Source organism: Gracilinanus agilis, chromosome 4, assembly GCF_016433145.1.
Source record: "Gracilinanus agilis isolate LMUSP501 chromosome 4, AgileGrace, whole genome shotgun sequence".
Lineage (NCBI taxonomy): Eukaryota > Metazoa > Chordata > Mammalia > Didelphimorphia > Didelphidae > Gracilinanus > Gracilinanus agilis.
Genome location: NC_058133.1, coordinates 210,618,262 through 210,641,831, shown reverse-complemented (window position 1 = coordinate 210,641,831; position 23,570 = coordinate 210,618,262). Strand labels below are relative to the sequence as shown.

At 42.6% G+C, this 23,570-nt stretch overlaps 1 protein-coding gene across 1 annotated transcript in view; it reads left to right on the top strand.

The window, feature by feature from the left end:
* The window catches only part of KIF19 (kinesin family member 19), a 174,703-nt gene that overhangs the window by 127,889 nt on the left and 23,244 nt on the right, over positions 1-23,570 (top strand). Inside the window, exons 8-13 of the mRNA XM_044675151.1 lie at positions 7,836-7,946; positions 8,484-8,571; positions 9,334-9,470; positions 11,455-11,580; positions 13,760-13,954; positions 23,271-23,417. Coding sequence (XP_044531086.1) covers positions 7,836-7,946; positions 8,484-8,571; positions 9,334-9,470; positions 11,455-11,580; positions 13,760-13,954; positions 23,271-23,417 — 804 coding nt within the window. The remainder of the gene's footprint in view (positions 1-7,835; positions 7,947-8,483; positions 8,572-9,333; positions 9,471-11,454; positions 11,581-13,759; positions 13,955-23,270; positions 23,418-23,570) is intronic.

Genomic DNA, 23,570 nt, shown 5'->3' with positions numbered 1-23,570 from the left:
AGAATATGAGAGGTAGGACGAGACCCTGGAAGGGCTTAGGGTAGGATGGGAGGAACCCCAAGAGCCAGCAGAGGTCCTGGTCTCCCTTCAGTATTCACATGCCCTCAGGAAGCTATCTGGCAAACTCATTACAACTCTTGAGTATAGCCAGACACTTATTATCCTCATTAATTGTCTGTGCCCCAGCCAGGACCCTGGGGACCTAAGGTAGCTCCTGGGCATCGACCAGCCCTTAGAGGTGCCAGCCACCTCACCTCACCTCACCAGGGAGAGGCAGGGCAGAGTTCTGCTTCATCTCAGAAGAACCCCCCTGAGATGGTCACTGGGAAGGGACCCAGGGTTGCTAGAGGAGCGAATTTCAGCCCCAAGTAATATCATGACACTGACATTTGGACACCTTGCCTGGTCATTTTGTAGCAGGGATCAGGAATACTCTCTCCTCTGTCTTCCTTCTCTTTCTTTTCTTTCTTCTCCCTCTCTATCTTCTCCTTCCAGCTTGAGCCTAAACTTAACTTTTCTTTTTTCTTTTTAAGCCCTTCCCTTCCCTCTCACTACTGTGTATTGGTTCCAAGGCAGAAGAGCAGTAAGGGCTAGGCAATGGGGATGAAGTGACTTGCCCAGGGTCACACAGCTAGGAAGTGTCTGAGGTCATATTTGAACCCAGGACCTCCCATCTCTAGGCCTGGCTCTTTATCGACCGTGCTACCTAACTGTACCTTAAACATAACTTTTCTAAGAGTCTTCTCTGTTTAAGTTCATGGAATTTTATTAGGTGTCAAAATAGACAGAATGCTGGGCCTGGAGTCAGGAAGACTCCTCTTTCTGGGTTTAAATCCTCCCTCAACCATGTATCAACTATGTGACCTTGAGCCAGCCACTTCACCTTGTTTACCTCAATGTCCTCCTCTGTCAAATGATCTGGAGAAAAAAAAAACAGCAAATCACTCCAGTATTTTTACCAAAAGAACCCCAAAACGGGTCACAAAGAGTAGGGCATGACTGAAACAGCTGAACCACAACAACAAAGGTTTTATCTCTTATTTTGTGTTGTAGTATTTACTATTTTCTGTTTTGCCCCAGCAGTTAGGGAACTTATTTACATTATTCCTAGGTTTTGAAAGGGCTGAAAGGAAGCCAGTAGCATAGCAGAGCCTGCCTTAGAGTCACGAAGACTTGGGTTCAAGTCCAGCCTCTGACATACCCTACCTCTGTGATCCTGAGCAAATTTGTAGTCTAGGCAATTCTCACAGACTAAGGTGATGAAACACGTTGGAAAAAGGAATGTCCTCATGAAGGACATCTCTATGTCAATGAAATCATAGATCTTATCCCTTGTCCTTTTGAAGGGAATGGGCAGCCTATATGGAGCATGAGTGTATGTATGTACAAGGCACAGTGAAGGGGAAGGGGGTGTTTGGGGAAGCTAAGTAACTCAATGGAAAGAGAGCCAGGCGAACCTGGATTCAAATGTGGCCTCAGAGACTTCTTAGCTGTGTGACCTTGGGCAAGTCATTTAACCCTGATTGCCTAGCCCAATGATGACAAAACATTTATTTGTTTGTTTGTTTGTTTATTTTTTGGTAGCTAAATAAATTTATTTTTTTTTTAGAAAAAATTTTTCCATGGTTATGATTCATGTTTTTACTCTCTCCCCTCAAATCGCCCCCCCCCCCATAGCCGACATGCATTTCCACTGGTTTCTTCGTGCGTCATCGATCAAGACCTATTTCCATATTATTGATAGTTGTACTAGGGTGGTCGTTTAGAATTTACTTCCCAAATTATGTCCGCATCAACCCATTTGTTCAAGCAGTTGTTTTTCTTCTGTGTTTCCACTCCTGTAGCTCTTCCTCTGAATGTGGGTAGTGTTCTTTTCCATAAATCCCTCAGAATTGTTCTGGGTCATTACATTGCTGCTGGTACAGAGGTCCATTACATTCTATTTTACCACAGTGTATCAGTCTCTGTGTACAATGTTCTTCTGGCTCTGCTCCTTTCACTCTGCATCAATTCCTGGAAGTCTTTCCAGTTCACCTGGAATTCCTCCAGTTTATTATTCCTTTGAGCACAATAGTATTCCATCACCAGCATATACCACAATCTGTTCAGCCATTCCCCAATTGACAGACATATCCTCGTTTTCCAGTTTTTTGCTACCACAAAGAGTGCAGCTATAAATATTTTTGTACAAGTCTTTTTCCCTATGATCTCTTTGGGGTACAAACCCAGCAATGGTATGGCTGGATCAAAGGGCAGGCAATCTTTTAGCACTCTTTGGGCATAGTTCCAAATTGATGGCAAACCTTTTAGAGATGGAGTGCCAGGCCCAGCCCCCACCCCACCCCCAAAACCAAGTACCATGCCCCTCCCCCATAAGGGTTAAATGTAGGAGTTTGACAAAGTGAGGAGAGCAGTTCAATAAAAACTTTGTTTAATTTAGAAAGAAGTACAGATGGAAAGATAGAAAAGAGAAAAAGAGAGATTTTTAATCTTATACCCTATAAATCTACCTAAACTAAATCTCACTAATAAATAATTCCTAAAAATCTACCTAAATTTTCTTTATACTATCTTTGTCTTCTCAGGACAGGTTCTTCTGCTTGGCACACCAGGCCTAATCTACTCTACTCTATTACTCTACTCTAGCAAAATATTAACTAACTCCCTAAAACAATAGACAGCCAACTGTCACCAGCCAACTGCCAGCAGCCCCTTGCCTGAGAGCCAGACCTCCTGGTCTCTAGAGATCCTAGAGGCAAAAAGCCCCCTTCCCTCAGCAGCTGCTTCCTTTATCTCCTCATTGACCAACTGCCCTTTTACCTGCCAAAAAGTAGTTCCTACTTCCTCTCCTCACTGTCCTGGTCTCCTTGGTAATAGAATCTTCAGCTCTGGCTCACTGCTCACTGAACCTGTCAGTTCTGATCCACTAAGAAACCCTGCTCTCTACCCTCTTAAACTAGACAGAGGGAGAGATTAAGAAAATCCTTTTAACACCCCCCTAGTGACCATGTGCCATGCTCCTCCTCCAACCAAGTGCTGGGCACCCCCTGCTCCTTACCCCATACAGGGGAGGGAAGAAGTGCTCCCATTGGGCTGCTGGGCAGAGGGGCAGAGGGGCAGGGGTTGTAAAAAATGTCATCAGACACAGTAGAGAGGGAGAGGGGAGCAACTCCGCCCCCCTCTGCCTTTCTAGTAAGGAACTCTGGAGGGGGAGGAGGAGGGCGACCATGTGCCCACAGAGAATGCTCTGTGTGCCATCTTAGGCATCCGTGCCATAGGTTTCACCATCACTGGGCTAGTTCTTCCAGCTCTTCTGTCTTAGAATTAATATTAAACAGAAGGCAAAAAAAAGGCACAAGGAAGAGATAAATGGTATGTAAGTGATATTTCATATTGCCACTTACCCCATTAGACTGGGAGTCTGTCAGAGTATAAACTTCCTTTTGCCTTTCTTTGAATTCTCAGTACTTGGCTTTGTGCATGGTATATAGTAAGCCCTTAATAAATGCTTTATTATAAATAACTGTAACCTCAGATTCATTCACTCTGTAGGAGGCTGGTCCTCTTGAGTTATTTGACTCAAAAGTTCCAATAGATCTCAGACACACACACACACACACACACACACACACACACTGGTGTGTGATCCTGGGCAAATCACCTAATCCTGGTTGCCTCAGTTGTCTCTATAAAAATGAGCTAGAGGGGGCAGCTGAGTGGCTCAGTAGATTGAGAGTTAAGCCTAGAGATGGGAGATCCTAGGTTCAAATCTGACCTCAAACACTTCCTAGCTGTATGACCTTGGGCAAGTCACTTAACCCCGATTGCCTAGCCCTTCTGTCTTAGAACCAATACACAAATGGAAGATGAAAGTTAAAAAAAAAAAAAAAAAAAGAGCTGGAGAAGGAAATGATAAACCACTCCAGTAACTTTGCCAAGGGGGTCACAAAGAGTCAGACACAACTGAAAAATGACTGAAAAGAAAATATATTATGAAGTATATGTACACAGAATATATTATATAAAAATATTGTATTTGCAAATTATACAATTACAATATATCATATGTACAGTATTGTTTATAATATATAAATATACACTATATTATATGATATTATACAGAGACAATATAATATATAACAGAATAGTATGTATAATTATTCTTTATTAAATAGTATATATGCATAAAATATATACATACTATATATACACAATATATTATATATACACTGTATTATACACACACTATTATATTCATGCAATATTTTATAGATACATATAATATATTACATATAAAATATAAATATACATATGTAAGCATTTATATGTGTGTATGTGCATATATCAAATTGTGACTCTCTGCTTATGGATTCTACTATTTATTGGAATTTTGTGCTTGCCAAGACATGTGTTTTGTTTTGTTTTTTAAACTCTTATTTTTTGTCTTAGTAACAACTCAAAGACAGAAGGTCAAGGGCTCTGAAACTGGGATTAAGTGGCTTGCCCAGGGTCACACAACTAGGAAGCATCTAAGGCTTAGTTTTGGGTCCTCCCAATGCCAGGTTCTATCCAGTGTGCTACCTAGCTGCCCCCAAGGCATATAATATTAGTAGATCTTTCTTTAATGGGATTGGGGTCTGTGCCTCCCCTCTATACCTCAGCCTGAGCTGATGCAGGGATGTGTCTCCTATCCCTCTAAAGGGGTCAAAACTTCTTCCCAAATGTTTGCCTGAATATCACCAATCATCACATCGGAAAAGGATTTGGCAGCTGCCAGGTTTTCATTGTTAATAATCAATTATAGGATATCCAAAACCATGCAAAGGGGAGAGGGAGGTCAGCTTAGTCACAAGAAAAATAGCATAAATCAACACTGGCCACTTTAGCTGCAGGCAGAGGTTAGCTATCGCCTGCTTCTTCCTCTTCTAAAGGAGAGGAAAAAAACAAACAACAACAAACAACAATCCTCCCCACACACAAAAGAAAGGGGGGGTGGGTGGGAAGGGGACTTGCAACAAATATCTCAGGGGGCAGCTAGGCGGCTCAGGGGATTGAGAGTTAGGCCTGAGAATGGGTAGTCCTGAGACCAAATGTGCTACATTTTGTAGCTGAGTGTCCCTGGGCAAGTCACATAACCCCATTGCCCAGCCTCTTCTGCCTTGGAAACAAACACATAGTATTCATTCTAAGATGAAAGTTAAGGGTTTAAAAAAAAATCACATCAGTTCCTCATGACATAGGCCTGAGTTTCTCTTTTGAAATCAGACATGTCTCAACCCCACCAGAGACCCTATCTTCTGCAAGGCACATTATGAGCAACTGAATTCTTCTTCCCAGAAGTCTTCAGAGACAAGTTCAAAGTGAAATCTGGGATAGCTTCTGTTGGAGTTTCCTGTCTCCATGGCAGTGCTACCTGGGCTGGGAGCCTAGGAAGCCAGGATTATGTTCCTAATCTGTGCTTCTTTTTATAATACCTTTGTCTGTGTTCTCATATCACTTCCATGTGCATGTCTTGTCTTATCTGGCATTAAATGGACATTAGTGACGTTAGTGGCGTCAGTTTGCTTTGTAAAATAGATAAGACCTTAGAATCTGTAAGCAAAAGACTGAGTGTGGGAGTGGGCCCCCCAGGAGACAAAGGAATGGGGCCTTTCCGCACCCCAAGCTTAGCTCTCAGTCACCTTCCTCTCTTCCCAACTTTTTCTCACAATCAAGGTATGGACATCCCTAAGACAAATGTTCTGAGAATAAGCAGAATGTCCAGAAGGCAATGAAAAGGAAAACTTGCTATGGGATAAGTGACTTTCAAGGCTGAGCTGCTTCCACCCTCCCTCTCCTGCTTCTTTCTCTAAAGAAACAAGATCAGACTCCTAGACTCCTCCTGGTAACCTCCAGCTCGGGCTTCCAATCCCTGTAGGCAGTGAGGGCTGAGCACTGAGGAACCTGGCCAGAGCTGGACCCAGAACCCAAGACCCAAACTCGACTCAGGAGCAAAAAGGATCCTCTTTCTCTCACTGAGAAATAACAGTCTTCTGCTGCTCACAGTTGTGCCCCATGTCCTTTTACATATCCAGCTTGCCCACTAACATTAATGCAGTGGTAGGACAAAGGCAACAGATGCTAAGTGTTACCTTTCCTTGGAAGACAGTAGCATAAGCAATGATCATATCTGATATTCTGGGAAGAAGGAAGGAAGGAAGGAAGGAAGGGAGGGAGGGAGGGAGGGAGGGAGGAAGGAAGGAAGGAAGGAAGGAAGGAAGGAAGGAAGGAAGGAAGGAAGGAGGGAGAAGAGAAGGTCCATTCTAGGATTTGGGAAACACAGTCTACATAGAATTAAAAAGAAATCAATTATATGGAAATATAGTTATCAAAATCTTAAAAACAAAAATACATCTGTAGAGACCCTGTTAAGAAGCCCTGACCAAGGCAGTAAAATAAAGACAGTAAGTGAAATAGTTTCTACCCTCAGAGAACTTAGTTTTACAGGAGCCTGGGGGGGTCCTGGTATACAAATAAATAAATACAAAGTAATATAGAGAGTCAAGGGGAAGAATGAATAGCCTTTAATTATTAGGAAAAGGATTCTAAGGGGTTAAGGGGAGGTACAGAGAGATGAGTGTTGTATAAGGGGAACAGCCAGTAGGACTATGGAGTTAGAACATGGAATGTCTGGCAAGCCTTTTGAATGCCAAACAAAGTTTATATTTTATCCTAAATGCAAGAGGGAGCCCCTGGAGTTTTTGTTTGTTTGTTTGTTTGTTTTTACTCTTTACCTTCTGTTTTAGAATTGATACTGAGTATCAGTTTCAAGGCAGAAGAAAGGTAAGGGTTAGGCACTTGGAGTTAAATGACTTGCCCAGGGTCACACAGCTAAGATGTATCAGGTCATATTTGAGCCCATGAACCTCCCTTCTATTCACTGAGCCATCTAGCTGCTCCCCCACCCCACCCCTGGGAGCTTCTTGAGTAGAAGCCAAGCCCATAGAAAGCTGGATTTCCAAACGCTAGTCCTCAAAGGTGGAGAAAACAGCAGGGATTGCCCAGTATACTTAAGCCCAAATCTATCTCATAGGCATATAGTTGTCAAAGTGGATAGAGCCCCAGGCCTGAAGTCAGGAAGACTTCTTCCTAAATTCAAATCTGGCCTCAGATACTTGGCTATGTGACACTAGGCAAGTCACTTCACCCTGTTTGCCTCAGCTTCCTCCTCTGTAAAATCAACTGAGGAAGGAAATGGCAAACCAATCCAGGATCTTTGCCAAGAAAACCTCAAATGAGGTCATTAGAATCGGACATGACTGAAAAGAACTGAACACACATCTTGGGAAATAGCACGTTCTAAGAAAAAGCTATCTGGGTTAGAGTTGAGGAGATCTGAATTCTAGTTTGAACCCTGCCTTGTAATCTTGGGCACATCAATCACAACTTCTCCCTGTGTCTCAGTTTATTAAAAGGATTCAAATTATTTGATCATAGGATTGAGAAGTTAAAATGAGATCATAGACATGGAAATACTTTGGAAACATCCCACATTCCACTTTTTTTTTTTTTTTTTTTTTTTTAATGTGAGAAATTGTACAGAGAGACCCGGTAGTCCAAGAGAAACTCCAATTCCCTCTCACACTGCCCTCTAGGAAAAATTCCTACCTCCCCTCTGGTCCCTTTGCCCCAGCTCCTGCCTACTTCACCATCATCCACCAGCTGCCCAATATAATGATTCCCTTGCCAGCCCAAGGAGTAAAGAGGTGCCAATTCTCAGCATGTTGGCCACAGGAACCTCACTTCCCTGTTAGCTCTCAGTGGCTCTTTCAAGACATCTTCTGGGACTTTTGCAGATGGTGGTTCTGATGGACCCAATGGAGGATCCAGATGACATTCTCCGAGCCCACCGATCCCGGGAGAAGTCCTACCTATTTGATGTGGCCTTTGACTTCACTGCCACTCAGGTGAGGGGCCAATTAAAGGATGGTGATGTGAGGGAAGAAATGCAAATATGATTATGTAGCACCTTCATTCAGACAGATGCCTACATATATACATGTACCTCCACTCAACAGTCATAAATGTCAGCAAGGGCTGTGGGACCCACAATTATTCCTGTCTGAGCTAGAGAAGAGGCATCTAAGGCCCCACTAAATTAGTCCAGATGGTAGGATGAGCCTAAGATAGTTGATGGTCTCCTGGGGATCCCCCAACCTGTCTTACTTTCAGGAGGTCCCTGGTATCCGTTATAAGCAGCAGCTGGGCAGGAGGCCAAGAGAAAGTTAGAGGAGCCAGCTGGTGTCCTAAGTTCTGTTCCAAGCCTGCATTCCCATATGAATTGAAAGAAAAGAGCCTCCTCCACGTCACCTCTCCAGGGTCTAGGCATTCTCAGTAGCCTCAGGGGAAGCAGGCCCAGAAATGGAAACTGCTTTCCACAGTGGGGAACTGGGCATGCTCTGCTTCCTGAGTTCCTCACACCCCCAATTTCCCTTTCTTTTCAGGAGATGGTTTACCAAGCCACCACGAAGAGCCTCATTGAAGGGGTCATCTCTGGCTACAACGCCACCGTCTTTGCCTATGGCCCCACTGGTGAGCTGGCTGGTCCAGCCCATGGCAGAAGCCATCCTTAGTTCCTTCCTGAAACAGAAGACCCCCCCACCACCCTACCTTGCCACCTGAACCCCAACCTAGAAGTCAGCCAAGTCCCACTAGTAGGATGCTTATCTGATAACCACACTTCATCACGGGAATGACTTGGCCAAATGTAAGCCTCAGTCATCATCAAGGAAGGAGCTGTTCCATGCCCCATTCCCATGTTCACCCAGGAGCACCTTCCAGGAAGATCCTTCCTCCTCCCACCCACATGGATCTGGGAAGAGCTTGCTCCCTTGCTTTTCTTTAAAACCCTTACCTTTGGTATTAGAATTGATATTAAAGAGGCAACTAGGTGGCTCCCTGGATAGAGAGCCAGATCTAGAAATGGGAGTCCTGGATTCAAATTAGACCTCAGGCACTTCCTAATTATGTGACCCTGGACAAGTCACTTAACTCCAGTTATATAGCTCTTATCATTCTTCTGCCTTAGAACTAATATTTAGTATTGATTCTTTGGCTTTTTTAAAAAACCTTTACCTTCTTAGAATTGATACTAAGTGTTGATTCCAAAGCAGAAGAGCACCCCTTGTTTTTTTAATAGCTTCTCGATGGCCCATCCCCAAGAAGGAACAGAGAACTTGCCCCACAGACAGAACCTTCAGAGCAAGGACAGGAGGGAGTTAACCCTGGGGAGGTCTTCCAACAACATCCAATCCTATAACCCTCAGCTTACCTACTGCTCTTTCTTGCCTCCAGGCTGTGGAAAAACCTATACTATGCTGGGCACTGACAGAGAGCCTGGCATCTATGTTCGGACCCTCAACGACCTGTTCTGTGCCATTGAGGAGACCAGTAATGACATGGAATATGAAGTATCCATGTCCTACCTAGAGGTGGGTCATCCTAGTTGAGCCATAGTTGGAATTGGAGCATGAATAAGGCACCAGTTGGCTCATGGGAGAGGTGGGAACATCCCTTGAAGGCAAACGAGACTAGGTAGGTCCCTGCGTAGAGTTCCAAGGGTATGGGCAACAACTGTCCCTACTACCCCCTTCATTCTGACAGGTTCTTTCTTTGAAAGAATATAAACAGGGGCTAGCTAGGTGGCACAGTGGATAGCACCAGGCCTAGAGTCAGGAGGTCCTGGGTTCAAGTTTTGCCTCAGATACTGTAAGAGGGAAAATAAAGGGTATTTTATAGATATATATTTAAAGTGTGGCCTCCAGGAATCAACAATTCAGGTTGATTCCGTAATTAAATCAGACCCAAGTCAGCATCTGGTTGAGGCAAGTTTATTTACAATCTGGTAGGTAAAAAGTAGGACTAAAGAGAAAGGGAGAGGCTAGTCCAGGCCTTTGGGTTAAAAGGCTAAATAAATGAAGCTGTAAGCCACAAGGCACAACAGCCAGATAGGCAGAGTTTGGAAGCGGCCCAGCTAGGCCAAGGAAGCCAGCCTAACTTGCCCATGTGACAATACAGAGTAGAAGCTGTCTGTGGTCTCAGGAGCTTCTTCAGCACCTAGTTCGAAGCGGGAACTGCCTCCACAGGAAGTGAGTAACATACTTAAAGAGATAGTGTCCTTCGTCACTTCCTGGGGGTCCACCTCTAATTCAAATGGACAAATGGCAGTCTCTACATTGATTTGGACTGCCCAAAGGGCAGTCCCTTGTTCTAGATTTGCTACTCATTATCACGTGTGGGTACCTCGTCTTCCCTCCCCACTAAGGAAGGTGAGGATTACATCATTTCTACGCTTAGGATGGGCAGATTTTTGACTATGAATGGGCTCGAGCTAATTCCATTTACACAATACTTCCTAGTTATGTGACCCTGGGTAAGTCATTTAACCCCCATTGCCTAGTCCTTATTGCTCTTCTGCCTTGCTGATACTTGGTATCAATTCTATGACCGAAGGTAAAGATTTGTTTAAAAAGACTAAAAGGAAAGGTTAAAAAAAAAAAAGGAAAGAGTATAAACAGGGCAAAAATGAAGTGTATAGCCCCTAGGAACATGCCCCATTGCCCTGGGTAATGCTGAGCCAAATGTCAGGAATTACCAATTTCCCTTCCATCCTTTCCCACCTAGGGTAAATGCAAATTTCAACAAATGTAGCATATAGCAGACATTTAAATGTGGAAATTATCAGGTCCTACCCCTTGACTTCCCACACCCTTCCTTGGAAGCACACCTTTGTCCTTTTTTTTTTTTTTTTTTTTAACCCTTTCCTTCCATCTTAAAACCATTACTAAGGATTGGGTTCCAAGACAGAATGCCAAGAAGTAGGAAATTTGGGTTAAGTGACTTGCCCAGGGTTACACAGCTAGGAAGTGTCAGAGAGCGAATTTGAACCCGGGGCCTCCCTGCTCCAGGCTTGGCTCTCTAGCCACTGAGCCACTTAGTGCTCCTAGATCACCTTTGTTGGAGGTGGCGGCAGACCGCTACCCATTAAACAGATGCATAGGGATCTGAGTGGAAACCCATGCTATTCACATTTTCCCAGGAAGTAGAGGATAACTGTGGCCTGGACCACAGACATCTGGTATCCTGGGGATGTGCTTGGCTAGCTCTGGGGAAGGCATCTTGATATTACCATCTCTCCCTATCCTCACTCTACTGATCACCTTTCTGCATCCTGCTTAGATATCACGCATCCATAAAGCTCCTTTGGAAATCTATCCCTTCATTCTCGATACTTGTACCTCCATTGCCTAGCACAGTGGTTAGCATACAGTAGGTACTTAATAAATACTTGTTGATTTATTGATTGATTCCAGCTCAGGGTTATTTCTTGCCTGGTCTGATGGGTGATGAGGAACCTGGTTCCTATTTGTATTCTCTTCACTCAGTCTTCCAATATTCTCTCCTTACCCCTATCAGATCTACAATGAAATGATAAGGGATCTGCTGAACCCCTCCCTGGGGTATCTAGAGTTGAGAGAGGACTCCAAGGGGGTGATCCAGGTGGCTGGGATCACTGAGGTTTCTACTATCAATGCTAAAGAGGTAAGTTTTTGGCAGAGAAAAAGACTCCCTCAAGTCAAGGGTCCTGGGAAGCTGCTGCCTGGTAGGATGGACAGGTGTCTGCAGCTTGAGGCAGTCATGCAGAAATCTAACTAGAGTTGGGATATCTACACAAGGATTTGGCTTTCTAAGTCATTTTTACTTCCCCAAAATTCTTACATCTCTTGTGATCTAAGCCTCACAATAATCTGCAGGAAGAAAGTGAAAGAGAAAATAGTTCTCCTTTGTTATAGATGTTTTAGATAAATATATAATAGATAGTGAGAAAAGGAAAGGAAAGAGTAAAGGAAAGGAAAAAGGAAAGGAAGAGGTGGGGGGTGAAGGAAGGAACCTCTGGGCTTTTGATGGTCTAAGGCTAAGTAGCAGGGGGCCCCTAAGTAGCTCAGGGGATTGAGAGCCAGGCCTAGAGACAGGAGGTCCTAGGTTCAAATCTGGCCTCAGATACTTCCTAGCTGTGTGACTCTAGACAAGTCACTTAACCCCCATTGCCTAGCCCTTACCACTCTTCTTTTCCTTCCTTCCTTATTCCTTCCTTCCTTCCTTCCTTCCTTCCTTCCTTCCTTCCTTCCTTCCTTCCTTCCTTCCTTCCTTCCTTCCTTCCTTCCTTCTCTCCTGTCTGCCTGCCTTTCTGTCTTCCTACTGTATNCTTCCTTCCTTCCTTCCTTTCTTTCTTTCTTCTTTCCTTTCCCCTGCTCTTAGAGTAAAGGTAAAGGGGTTTATTTTCTCATTTTCTCTTCTCCAGGGGCTAATCTTTGTTACTGTAATTACAACGTGGCCAGTCTGTTTTATTACTCTTTCCATTTACATTTTTTTCATTACAGTATATATTTATTAGTTTCTCTTATTTGGCCTCAGAAATGCCTGTTGTTCTATCCAGTCTTCCCAATATTGTTCTCTATCCATTCTCAAAGTTCTCTATGGAGCCTCTCTCTAAGTTATGTACATGTGTGGTAGCCTCATAAGACCCTCAGGATGATAAGATTTAGAATAGGAAACAGGACGCTACAGAGTCTCTCATCCAACTCCATTTTACAGATTCAGAACCTGAGGGATTATGTAAGAGTTTGGCCACTGAGCTTCTAAGTTCCTTTGAGTTAATAGAATCATAAATCATGAATTTGTAGATCTGCTTCTAGTAATAGCAAGTCATTTAATCTCTGTATGCCTCAGTTTCCTCATTCCAGGATTGCCATGAAAAATAAGATAATATTTTCTCAAAACACTATGCAAATGCTAGTTTATTATTATACCTCTTGAAGCCTCCGTTTCCTCATCTGTAAAATAATAAAACCTACCTTCCAGAATTGCTTCGAAAAATGAGATATTTGCACACACTTTACAAACCTTAAAGCACTATGTAAACATATTATTTATTATTAACACCTCTTGAAGCCTTAGTTTCTTCATCTGTAAAATGGATCAAAAATATCATCTCCCTCATAGGATCACTGTGAGGCTCAAATGAGATAATATATTTGTAAACACATTAAAATATATGTATCATTCTGCACATTTTAAAGCACTATATAAATGCTATTATTATTGTTATTGTATTTCAATGGACCCCGGAGGCCATGTACTCTAATACCTTTATTTTGCAATATCAAAGAATAGAGACTCAGAGAGGCTGGTTTGTCACACAGTTAACAAATAGCAGAGCTGGGATTTGAATCCAGGTCTTCTGACCACAAGTTCAATATACTTTCTACTAACCCCACACATCTCCTCTGTCCTTGCTGTAAATCTATAAATTCTTTTCTTTAAACCCTTACCTTATGTCTTAGTATTAATTCTAAGACAGAATAACAGCAAAGGATAGGCAGTTGGAGTTAAGTGACTTGCCTAGGGTCACACAGCTAAGAAGTGTCTGAGGCCAGATTTGGATCCAGGTCCTCCTGACTCCAGACTTGGCACTCTATCCACCCACATTAGTGAATCCTTATTAAGATCAACAGGAACAGAAATTGTTTTCCCTAATTTTCTCTCATCTCCAGCCCCCAGCACAGTGCCCTCTGCACATCAGGTGCCTAAGAGATATGAGGTGAAATTGAGTTAGGGAAGCTTTCCCCACATTGGAGGGTTTGAAGTGTGGCCAGAGTAGGGTCAGGAGTCTGAGACCTCTCCCTCTCTCTCCCGCCCATCCCTACCCCTTCATCTCTAGATCATGCAGCTTCTGATGAAAGGGAATAAGCAGAGGACCCAAGAGCCCACAGCTGCCAACCAGACATCTTCTCGGTCCCACGCTGTGCTCCAGGTGACCGTCCGACAAAAGAGCCGGGTCAAGAACGTCATGCAGGAGGTGCGGCTGGGTCGCCTCTTCATGATAGATCTGGCTGGGTCAGAGCGGGCATCCCAGGTGAGGAGATGAGCAGTAGGAGGGAGAAATGAATGGGAAAAAGTGGGAGGAATTGGGTGTCTGTGTCATGGGGGAAGGGCTAGGATAGCATTCAAATAAGCCACTGTCCTGGGGGGAGGCTCTACCCACCCAGCAGAAAGGAAGGCTAATAACATCTTTTTCTTTTTAATCTAATTTTTAATTTTTGTCCTATTATCTTCCCAGTCTCAGAAGAGTGGCAAGGGCTAGGCAATTAAGGTTAAGTGACTTGCCCAGGGTCACACAGCTAAGAAGTGTCCGAGACCAAATTTGAACTAGAACCTCCTGACTCTAGGCTTAGTGCTCTATCCACTGTGCCAAGTAGCTGCCCCATAGGCTAATAATGTCTTCCATTTCACTCATCATCATGGTCATGTATCAGGAAGCCTAAATTCCTTTTCACTGGCATATAGAATGAGCTTCTTAGACTCTGGGCCCATAGTCATCATTAAGGGACTTAAAGTTTTAGGGCAGACTAGCTGATGTAGGTAAACAGAGGACTTCTAGCTAATCTGCAAACAACATCTGAGGAGTAAGTGTTGACATTGTAGACAATGCCAGAGAGAGAGTGGAGAGCAGGATAAGGAAGAATTATTAGAGTTTCGTGTTTGGACAGGGTGGGAGAGGAAGCTTCCTGGAGGAGGTAGAGTTTCTCAAGTTGCTTGAATGATGGGAAGAAACAACATAGAGAACTGTGGTGAGGAGCATGACGGAATAATAGAGCAGCCTCCTCCACAGCACCTTTCAAAAGCTAAACCCTGAATTAAACCTAAAGAAAGGGGCAAAATAGGTGAGTGGAGTCCAAGGGTGTGCTGGTGAATATTTAACAGCTAACAGACAGGTAGGTGGCTTAGTAGATAGAAAGTTAGGCCTGGAGATGGGAAGTTCTAAGTTCAAATCTGACCTCAGACATCCTAACTAGGTGACCCTAGGCAAGCCTCTTAATCCATATTGCCTAGCCCTTACCACTCTTCTGCCTTGGATCTTATACTTAGTGTAGATTCTATAAGAGAGAAGGTCTAAAAAAATGGCTTGCTCCCAAAAAAGATATACATTTAAGTTTAATAAGAATTATTCATGTTTTCCCATCACTTTTTTAAGTCTAATCAACAAAACTCTAAAACAAACCCTGAATTGCACCATCTGAAATTTAAAACTTGTCAGTAGTGTCTGTCTCTGTATGAATTAGCTTAGTGCAACATTGGTGGAGAGAGGATCTTCCCTCCATGAAGAAAGAAGGAAGGGAGGAAATCGGCCCAGCACCCTGCCCATAGAAAGTAGCAAATTTCAAGTCACAAGTTCCTGGGCTAGCATTCCACCTCAGACTAGATGCGTGATATTGGGCAAGCCACTTGGTTATTAGTGCCCAATTTGACCCAAAATACCCATTGGCATGGGCTTTGGGACTGGGGTTACCCCAGTGAAATCACAGATCTGTTTTGTTTTGGTTTTTTTTTTAATGAGGGTTGTTAGGAGAATGAAGGGAGATAACAGATGCAAAAATACTTTAAAGAACATTGAAGACTTTAGAACATAATGTAAATATGTTATAATTTTCTGGTGTATGGGGAGCCAGTCACACATACATTGGAGAAAACTGTCCCAGGCACTGTAAGACTAATGAACATAAACTCTGATGGCACTTTATATAAGGTGTACAAGGTGCTTTTTGTTTTTTTATCTGTAGTTCAAGTTTAGTAAGTATTTCTGGTGGGGTTTGGTGCCCTTCCCTTACAGTCCCTGGTGAGCTCTGATGATCTCAATTAGCAGTCTTCTCTTTCTTCCTCAGGAGAAAGGTCAGAGTTTTTGAGCTAAAAGGACTGCTTCAGGTTTGAACTGAAATCCCCTCTTCTAAAGGAAGTTCTTCCTAACCCCTCAATTCGCTGCCTTCCCTCTTTGCATTCCTTTCTATGTGTCCTGTATATAGCTTGTAAGTTCAGATGTTTTTGGTTTTTTTTTAATTTTTTTTAAACCCTTGTACTTCGGTGCATTGTCCCATAGGTGGAAGATTGGCAAGGGTGGGCAATGGGGGTCAAGTGACTTGCCCAGGGTCACAGAGCTGGGAAGTGGCTGAGGCCAGGTTTGAACCCAGGACCTCCCGTCTCTAGGCCTGACTCTCACTCCACTGAGCTACCCAGCTGCCCCCTCAGATGTTTTTGCTTGTGGTCTCCCCTATATGATTGTGAGCTCCCTGAGGGCAGGGATGGTCTTTTGCCCCTTTTTGTATCTCTAGCACTTTAAAGTGCCTGGCACATAATAGGTGCTTAATAAATGGTTTTTGATTTACTTTAGAGGCTCTAGTTTAACCCCTTTCTTTTCTCAGATGAGGAACTGAAGCCCAAAGAGGCTGGATGACTTGTCCAAAGTCATTCAGAGTGGGAGCAGCTGGGTAGCTCAGTGGATTGAGAGCCAGACCTAGAGATGGGAGGTCCTAGGTTCAAATCTTACCTCAGACACTTCCATTAAGCAAGTCACTTAACCTCCATTGCCCAGCCCTTACCATTCTTCTGCCTTGGAGCCAATACACAGTATTGATTCCAAGACTGAAGGTAAGGGTTTTAAAAAATCATTCAGAGAGTATCAGAGTCAGAATTCAAACTCATGTCATTGGACTCCAAATCCAATACCTTTTCCATAGTATCAAAACATGTAGACTGTAGCAGGATAGAATATGGAAACAAAACCTAGGCAACTAGGTGACTCAGTAAATAGGAAGCCAGATCCGGAGATGGGTAGTCCTAGGTTCAAATTTGGTCTCAAATGCTTCCTAGCTGTGTGACCCTAAGCAAGTCATTTAACCCCAATGGCCTAGCCCTTTCAGCTCTTCTCTCTTGGAACCAATGCACAGTTATCAATTCCAAGATGGAAGGTAAGAACTTAAAAAAAATTTTTTTTAAGATAACTTTGTGACCCACACCTCCTGATCTTCTGCAGCCTGGAAATGGAAAGACAAGTAGCACTAAAACTTGGTTTTCCATCCTGTACCCCAATGGTAGCCTGTCTTCCCCTCCCACCCTCCTAGTTAGGCTTCCAAAGTTTGGAGCTCCATCTAGTGCTTCAAGGTAGTTACTAGACCATGTTTTCTGTCCTCAACTTTTCTCCCATTTGCAGTTTTAAAAGCAAGCTGGGCAGCCCACATCATATTACAGAGTTGCTTGAGTCACCATCATTATCATTGTGATGGTGGTCACTGTCATCATTGTCTAGTCTTAGTCACTTATTACCATCATCATTCTATTTCTTTCCATGGGTTGAGATAGACACTGCCCCGGGGCAAGGACAACCTGCTCTTACTCCTTTATTTTCACTATTCCCCGAACTCTTGCACAGGTGGATAAAATAGCTGCATATTGTAGTCGAATAAGAGTATTAGGGGGCAGCTGGGTAGCTCAGAGGATTGAGAACCAGGCCTAGAGATGGGAGGTCCTAGGTTCAAATATAGCCTCAGACACTTCCTAGATGTGTGACCCTGGGCAAGTCACTTGACCCCCACTGCCAACCCTTACCACTCTTCCACCTAGGAGCCAATACACAGAAGTTAAGGGTTTGGGGAAAAAAAAGAGTATTAGGCTGTAAACTTTTCCTCTGTAGCCTGGTTTCTTAACCTGGATAAATTTCAGTGGGGTCTATGGACTTGGACAGGAAAAGGAATATGTCTTTATTTTCACTAACCTCTCACTGGAATTTAGCATTTATTCTAATTGTAAATTTAAAAAATAAAATGGGGGCAATTAGGTGACTCAGTGGATAGAGAGACCTCTCTGGCCTCAGATACTAACTAGCTGTGTGACCCTGGACAAGTCACTTAACCCCAATTACCTAGCCTTTACTTTTCTTCTGCCTTAGAACAGATACTCAGTATCAACTCTAAAATGGAAGGTAATGTTTTTATAAAATAAATATTCTTTTTTTAAAAAATCATTACCTTCCATCTTAGAATCAATACTGGGTATTGGTTCTAAGGCAGAAGAGTGGTAAGGGCTAGGCAATGGGAGTTAAGTGACTTGCCCAGGGTCACACAGCTAGGAAGTGTCTGAGGTCATATTTGAACCCAGGACCTCCCGTCTGTGGGCCTGACTCTCAATCAAATGAACCACCTAGCTGTCCCCAAAATAAATATTCTTCTAAAAATGAATTCATGAGTTTGACCATACTTCCAAAGGGATCCAGGTCACAAAAAAAATCTAAGATTTGCCCCCTTCTGCCCCTTGCTCTATGTTGTTGTTCAGTCATTTTCCAGTCATGTTTGACTTTTTATGACCCCATTTGGAGTTTTCTTGGCAAAGATACTAAAATGGTCTGTCATTTCCTTCCACAGCTCATTTTTACAGATGAGGAAACTAAGGCAAGCAGAGTTAAAGGGACTTTCCCAGGTCACACAGCTAATAAGTGTCTGAGGCTGAATTTGAACTCAAAAAGATGAGTTTTCCTGACTTTGGGTCAGGCACTGTATCTACTGTGCCACCTAGCCACTGAACACATGTCATGAAGTGGCCCCTGGAAACCTTTGCTCTATAGGCTCCCTAAAAGTATCCTTGGCACAATTCTAATAGCAGCCAGGAGGGGGGATGCTATGACTTCATTTTCTCTCCTAATCTCCTCCACTAGATCTCTTTATTTTGACAGCTTTCTCATTTCTTGTAGCTTGGTAAGTTTCTAATTGGTATGATGACATCTATTTTTAAAGTTGATCTTAAATTTTTGTGGACCAACTTTTTGTCTAAGCAATTGTGAGCAACATTTTGATATCTGTGATAATGGTCCAGTTCCAGTAGTTTACTAATTGTGTTCTCCAAGATACTTAGAGACCTTCTTAAAGAGTATGTGGGTTGAAATGATGCGGAGTGAAATGAGCAGAACCAGGAGAACATTGTACACAGAGACTGAAACATCATATGTAATCGACTTTGCTACTGACAGCAATACAATGATACAGAATAATCCCGAGGGACTTATAAGAAAGAATGCCATCCACATTGAGAGAAAGAACTGTGGGAGCAGAAACATGAAAGAAAAGCATATGATTTAGCTCTTGTTTATATGGGTATATGATTTGGGATTTTAGTTTTGGAAAGATTATTACAAAAATGAATAATATGGAAATAGATATCGAGTGATCTTGCATGTATAACCCAGTGGAATTGCTTGTCAGCTCTGGGAGAGGGGAGGGAAAGAACACGAAGCATGTAACCATGGAAAAATACTTAAATAAATAATATGTGGGTTGGGGCAGCTAAGTGGCTCAGTGGATAGAGAGCCAGCTCTAGAGATTGGAGGTCCTGGGTTCAAATCAAACCTTAGACACTTCCTAGTTGTGTGACTCTGGATAAGTCATTTAACCCCAATTGCCTAGCCCTTGCTGTTCTTCTGCCTTGGAACCAATACACAGAATTGATTCTAAACCAGAAGATAAGGATTAAGAGAGAGAGAGAAACAGAGACAGAGAGACAGAAGAAGAGAGAGAGAAAGTTCAAGACTGAGAAGTTTTTCTTATATTTTAATTCAGGTGAAAAAAGGACTTCAGACTATAATACTGTCAAAATATTTTCTCTTAATATCTTCATTTCTTCGTCTTCATATAGGTTTAATGTTATCTACTCACACAGCTACAATTCTCTTTAATTACTATTAGTTGTATTTTATTATTTTCTAATCATTATATTATTAGTGTGATATTATTAAACCATTAACATTAAAATGACATCTGTATTATTTAGAAGAGATGATAACAGACTGAAAATTAGGTAGGACCATAAAGGGTTTAAGTCACTGAACAAAAGACTGTTTGCCTTGCTCTTGCCCATTTAAGTCTCCTTAAAACAATGCCATGTTTTATATGAATTGTTTTGGACATGATCATGGTGATAAAGTGTTTTAAATTAATAACAATTTTCCATGTGGCTATCCAATGCTTTAGTGTCCTGACTATTCTTGGGTCTGTTCTACACCATGACAGATCTTGGATAAACCTTGATTGTGGTATTGAGACAAAGGCTTTGAGTTAATTGGCAGAGATGGTATAAATGTTGCTATGTTTTTGGGCAGCATATTCAATGAGAAGAAGTTGTTTTTTATTCTGTGGGACTTTGGGGCACATGTTTTTGTGATGATCAATAATAACTGTTCATTAATTATCTTAAGAATGGACATTGACATGAACTCAGCCAACAATATGTCAACAGAAAAGAAGTTGAACAAATGGCTGAGTCACCCAGATTTGTTTATGGAAACAGGGGAGATTATGATGATAACTCAGGAGCAGGTCATTGCCACCCAAAACTACAAAAAGGTCACACTTATAGAGCCTGGCCTGAGTTATAAATGGCAATCACGTAGGGAGGTGGTAGAGACTATATAACAAGCTAAATGTATAGCATCGACTGGATACTTGCCTGGTGCCTAAACTGATCAGAGGCAGCCAGATGGCACAGAGGATAGACCTCTGGATCTAGAGTCAGGAAGACTCATTTTCCTGAGTTCAGATGTGACCTTACTAACTGTGTGACCTTAGATGAGTCACTTAACCCTGTTTGCCTAAGTTTCCTCATCTGTAAAAATGATCTGGAAAAGGAAATGGCAAACCATTCTAGTATCTTTGCTGGGAAAACCCCAGATGGAAAATGTATGTTGGAAATTATTACATGTAATTGGGAAAATAAAATATCTTTGAATCAAAAACAAAAAACAACCCCAATGGGGGGTCACAAAGAGTCAGACACAACTGAACAGCAACAACAAAAATGATCAGAAGTTCTTGGACTAGTAGATGACAAATTCCAATACTATAAGTATCAACCTCAAAATATCCCAGAAAACCTAACCAATAAACTCTACCGAAATTAGACCATTTTCACAAAATGAATTGTTCCCTAAAATTGCCTGGTCATAACACTAATTCCCAAAAACTTAAGAAAGAGGGGCAGTCAGGTGGCTCAATGGATAGAGTGCCAGGTCTGGAATTGGGAGGAGCTGGGTTGAAATCTGTCTGGAGACCCTTCCTAGCTGTGTGATCCTGGACACATCATTTAGCCCTATTTGCCTAGCCCTTGCCCTTCAGTCTTAGGGTTGTTACTAGGACAAAAAGTAAGGGTTTAAAAAAAACATGGCATTTTAAAGGCCAGTAGGTGGTAGATATAGTGGATAGAGCTCTGGACTTGAAATCAAAATTATTTGAATTCATATACTGCCCAAGACATTTATTAGATGTATGACCCTGGGCAAGTCACTTAACCCTCTTTGCCTCAGTTTCCTCATCTGTCAAATAAGCTGGAGAATGAAATGGCAAACCACTCTAGTACCTTGGCCAAGAAAATCCCAAACGGGGTCATGAAGAGCCAGATACATCTGAAAATAATTGAATAACAAAAACTTTCTAATTTCATCTAATATCTTCCTCTGATGCCTCCTTGGGGGTGGAGGTGACCCTGAGTTCCCGAGCATTACACAGGGTCTGACTGGTCTTACCAAGCTAAAATTGCTTTGGGAATAGATCCAGTTCCAGGATGTGTGACATCTAGACACCATCCTAGCCAAAGCCCAAAGCCATTTTGCTGCAGTCTCAAAGAAGCCAGAAAAGACCTTAGACATAGTCCAGTCCATTCCTCTTATTTGACACAGAAATAAAATGAGGTCGACTCGTCCTAGGTCACACACAGCAGATTATTTTTGATGTTTGGTTGTTTTCCTGTCCTGTTTGACTCTGTGACCCCATTGGCTGTCTTCTTCACAAAGACACTAGAGTGGTTTGCCATTTCCTTCTTCTGCTCATTTTAACAGATGAAAATGGAGGCAAACAGGGTAAAATGACTTGCTCAGCGTCACACAGAGTGTAAGGCTCATCTTCCTGACTCTAGACCTGGCACTTCATACACTTTACCACATAGCTGCCCTTGTTGCTCAGTTGTTTTCAGTCACATCCAATTCTTTGTGACCTCATTTGGGATTTCTTGGCAAAGATACTAGAGTGGTTTGTCATCTCCTTCTCCAGCTCATTTTACAGATGAGGAAACTGAGGCAAACAGGATTAAGTGACTTGTCCAGAGTCACACAGGTAGTATATGAAGCCAGATTTGAACTCAAGAAGATGAGTCTTCCTGACTCCAGGTCCAGTACTCTATACACTGCACCACCTAACTGTCCAAACAGCAGAACCAGCGTCCACATCCAAGTCTTCAGACACTAAATCTTAGGCTGTTTCTACCATAATGGTACGCCATATGTGGCCCCAGAAGTTCCTGTAGTTGCAGTTCCTGAGGCTTTAGTCAGTGTTGGTGAAAGGAAGAGTGGCCCTAATGAAATCACAATAACTTGAAGTACCGACATACAGAGGCAACATGGTATAGTTACATAGGCATTGAATCCCACCTCAGAGATCATCAAATCCCTGAGCAGGTCACTTAAGCTTTCTATTCCTCAGTCTCCTCATCTATAAAATAAGGGAGTTGGACTCATTGGCCTCGACGGTCCCTGCTAACTAAATCTATGATGCTATGATAATAACTTAGGTTTGCATAACACTTTAAGGATTATCAAAAGCTTGACGTACATTATCTCATTGACTTATTACAATAACCCTATGAGGCAAGTAGGGCAAATATTATGCCCATTTTATGGTTGAGGTTAAGTATCTTGGCTAAAGTCACTCAGCTATCAAAACTGGAAGAGCCAAAGGTGTTCTGAGGTCAAAAGGCTCTTCTCATTGTAATCCCCACCATATATTATATTACAGGGGCAGGCTTGGAGTCAGGAGGACTCCTCTATCTGAATTCAAATCTGGTCTCAGATACTTATCAGCTGTGTGACCCTGGGCAAGTCACTTAACCCTGTTTGCCTCCGTTTCATCATCTATAAAATGAGCTGGAGAAAGAAATGACCAATCACTCTAGTATCTTTGCCAAAAAAAACCCAAATGGGGCACAAAGAATTGGACACTACTGAAAAATGACTCAATAAAATATATATTATGTATTGTAATCCCCATTATAATATAGCTTCCTCTAAGACCTCCCATTTACATTTTAAAAGTTCTTTTTTATCTGTTTATATCATTTTTATATTTATGACAACCTGGGAGCATAAGGCTGGGAGCATAGAGACTAATATCCCCTGTGTTACCGCCAAGGAAACTGAGGTTCAAGGAACTGAAAGGATTCATCTATGGTTGGACAGTGTATTCATGGAAATATCAAATGCTTTGTCATAGAGCCAACCTTCTCTGCCCAGCAGAGCTCTTGGCCATGCCCTGGAGGCTCAGCACCTCCACCACACCCCTGCCAACTCTTGTCTCCTTGACCTTCAGACGCAGAACCGAGGGCAGCGCATGAAAGAAGGTGCCCACATCAACCGGTCCCTGCTGGCCTTGGGCAACTGCATCAATGCTCTCAGCGACAAGGGGAATAATAAGTATATTAACTACAGAGACAGCAAACTCACCCGACTCCTCAAGGTACCAGCAGAAGCGAGATGGGGTATGAGCAGCAGGGAGCTGGAGGGTCAGGAGCCCAGGGTACCCAAGATGCTGTGTTTCATCAAAGGACATTTGGAATCCCATTGCTGTCGTTGTCATTGGTTTGCTCATTCATAAATACACAAGGGATTT